Below are 3132 nucleotides of genomic sequence, written 5' to 3'. Positions count from 1 at the left end.
GGATAATGCTTGAAATAATCCCTACAAAAGTCCTTAAGTATTAGTTAGCCTATGATTATGCAACGATTAGAGAAGGTGGAAGCTCAATTAGAAAATCTTACAACCATCTCTACATTTTGGTTAGTGAATTAAAGAGGAACCATCTCAAAGTTACTGACAAACAGAAGGAACTAATGGACCGCCTTGAGGATCTAATGGTGAAAGATATCCCCAAGGAGGACACCTCTGAACAACACCTTTCTCCTTCACATGATGCCTAACTTACCCTTTCCTTTCTACTGGAGTTTGACTTTGGATTTTCTTTTAAACTATTTTAATTTGCTTGTTTAAACACTTAGCTTTTCTTGTGGGTCTGTAAACATTAAAACAGGGTATTATAATTTTTGGCTTTGACAATTGGAGGACATATTGCTTGTGTCTGATGATATTTAGAGTATGATTGCTTTTAGTATTTTGCATAATATATGATTGCTTGGATGGAGATAGTTGGTAAAATCTAAAATGGACTTCAAACCATTTTCCAATGGTGCAAGGGGGAAATGGAAGAGAAACTCACTGAGGTGTAGAAATCGAGTTCTGAGCATTGGTATGCTATTGATTTAATTACTATCTTGTCTTTTTTTTGTCAGTTTGGATAAATTATTATGAGTAGCATGATAGTTTTGTTAGTATGAATAAATTATTATTAGTAACATGATACTAGTTTATTTTGTCAGTTTGGATATATTATTATGCGTAGCATGATAGTTTTGATAGTATGAATTAATTATTATTAGTAGCATGATAATAATTTTTTTTAGGGATCCTTTGTATATTTTACTTCTCTAATATTATGTGAGTTTTCTTGGTTTATCATTCATCAAAAAGGGGGAATATTGTTGACCCTTATGTGTTTTGATGATGACTCAAGCAAACTTACACGTTTAACAAGTGTCTTTAAGTATTCTAAGTCTTAGGTTTCGAGGAGGAAACTAAAGTATGTGATGATGTACCAGAGGAGGAACGAGCATACTTAAAGACAAAGGAAACTTAAGACTAAGCGAGAAGTTAAAATTAAGAAAACATGACGTTAGTTCCCCGGGGGAACTAAAGAATGGAAGCCTCAGAGTCGAGAAAGTAAGGAGTTTAAAAGTTATTAGGTTATCTTTTTAGCTTCTTGTACGTATAAATTATATTGAAATAAGTAAGAGTAAAGTGGAATAGTTATCTTATTAATTATATTTTCTAAAATCCTATTAGATATTATTCAAGTAAATAATTATCTTTTGGAAAATATAATTTGAAGGTAATATCTTTTATAAATATCTTTAACTGATTTGGTTTTTATTTTTGAGAAAAAGATTTTTTATGGAAAATATTTTTACGTGGGTTTTAATCAGTCAAATTAGTTGAGAAAATTAAGGAAGCAGTAAAAGAGTTTGAAAAATCATGGGTTAGTTGTGTTCACTTGCAGCACAAGCATTTCACTTCTACGTGCTCCTCAAGTTGAGGAACATGGAGTTAGTGGAACAAACTAACTGATTAGTGGATGCATTTCTAACTCTATAAATAACGCTTTCTTCAGTTTGCAAAAATACACTTGAGCATTCTAGCATATTTATTCTTACTTATTCCACTTGAGTCTAAAAGTGTCTTTGTGATTTATATTAGAGTTTAATACATTGAGTTGTAATTTGGGGTGAGAGTTTGAGTGAACTCTAGAGTGTTTATTGCTTTGAGTGAAGCAAGGAGAAAAAGAGTGTTTTTGAGCGTTCAATTGTTGTTTGCCCTACTATAATTAAGAGTTGAGTTTTAAAATCCCTTGTGGTCGTGGTTTTTCTTATTGATTAGGGCCAAGAAGTTTTCCACGTAAAATCTCTCTGTGCACTTTAAGTTCTTCGCTTAGTTTCTCTATACATTCCGCAAAAATTACCCTAGTCCCCTACAATACAATTCACCTCCCCTCTTGTATTGTTCGTTCGAGTCAACAGATTCCATGTCCCCTTTTCTCTTTGCCATTTATATGGAATATCTTTCTAGGTGCTTATATGAGATGACTAGGGATCCAAACTTTAATTATCACCCTAAATGTGAAAAGCTTGGAATTACTCATATCATGTTTGCTGATGACTTACTTCTATTCTCTAGAGGTGATCTCATTTCAGTCCAACTTCTTTTTGAGGCTTTTCAGAAATTCTCAAGTGCTTCTGGTCTTGTTGCAAACCTTGATAAAAGTGATGTCTATTTTGGTGGTCTCACTGACTCTAAGCAAGATACTTTACAGGAAGCTTTGGGGATGAATAAGGGATCCTTACCTTTTAGGTATCTTGGTGTACCTCTCTCTGCTAAAAAGCTTACCATTTCTCAATGTAGGCCTCTAGTTGAGAGAATCACATCAAGAATTGACTCCTGGACTGCTAAGCATTTGTCTTATGCTTGTAGGCTTTAACTTATCAAGAGTGTGCTCTTTGGAATTCAAGCTTATTGGGCTCAGATTTTTGTTCTTCCAAAGAAAAACATCAGAGAGATTGAGTCTAAGTTTAGATGTTTTCTTTGGACTGGCAATGGAAATCCTTCCAAGAAAGCTCTGGTTGCTTGGAAGTTTATGTCACTTCCTAAGTCTTGTGGTGGGTGGAATATCACTTTCCTTGAAGATTGGAACAACGCTGCTATTACTAAGATTCTTTGGGATATTTCTCATAAGTCTGAAAACTTATGGGTTAAGTGGATTCACACTTATTACTTTGCAAATAAAGATTCCTGGACTACTTTTGTTCCTGTAGACACCCATTTGTGTCTCCCCAAAACCAAACCCAGTGATGAGTGCCTTTCACGTCGAATCATAATCGAATGAAACGAAAGTGTGGAAAGGTCTGGTGTTGTGGAAAGTTTTATTTCTTTTCTTTTCTTTTCTCTTCTCTCTGTTTTTGAAAACTTTATTTTAAGAAAACAGTCAATCCAGTTTGGTTGGTCCATGATATGGGTCCAATAGTGGTGTAGTTGGATGGGGCTTGCAAAGACCTTTCCAACGATATATTATAAGCCCAATTCTGATGAATATTGAGGAATTTATGGCCAATTTACTAAACTGGGCCTTGTTTGAGCTTTAAGTACGACCCAATGATCTAGGGGAGGGCCTAATATGATTTATCA

The 3132-nt window shown here is 34.3% G+C and overlaps 1 protein-coding gene across 1 annotated transcript; it reads left to right on the top strand.

Moving 5' to 3' along the window:
* Window positions 1-2032: 2032 nt before the first annotated feature.
* LOC110722282 lies at window positions 2033-2758 on the top strand (the record flags this gene model as incomplete). The annotated part of the gene is made up of 2 exons (XM_021901554.1): window positions 2033-2348; window positions 2460-2758. Coding segments are annotated over exons 1-2 (615 nt in total), but the record flags the coding sequence as incomplete, so codon positions are not given.
* Window positions 2759-3132: the final 374 nt, after the last annotated feature.

Source organism: Chenopodium quinoa, unplaced genomic scaffold, assembly GCF_001683475.1.
Source record: "Chenopodium quinoa cultivar QQ74 unplaced genomic scaffold, ASM168347v1, whole genome shotgun sequence".
Lineage (NCBI taxonomy): Eukaryota > Viridiplantae > Streptophyta > Magnoliopsida > Caryophyllales > Amaranthaceae > Chenopodium > Chenopodium quinoa.
Note: the sequence above shows the minus strand (reverse complement) of the source record. Positions and strands in the feature narration are given on the sequence as shown.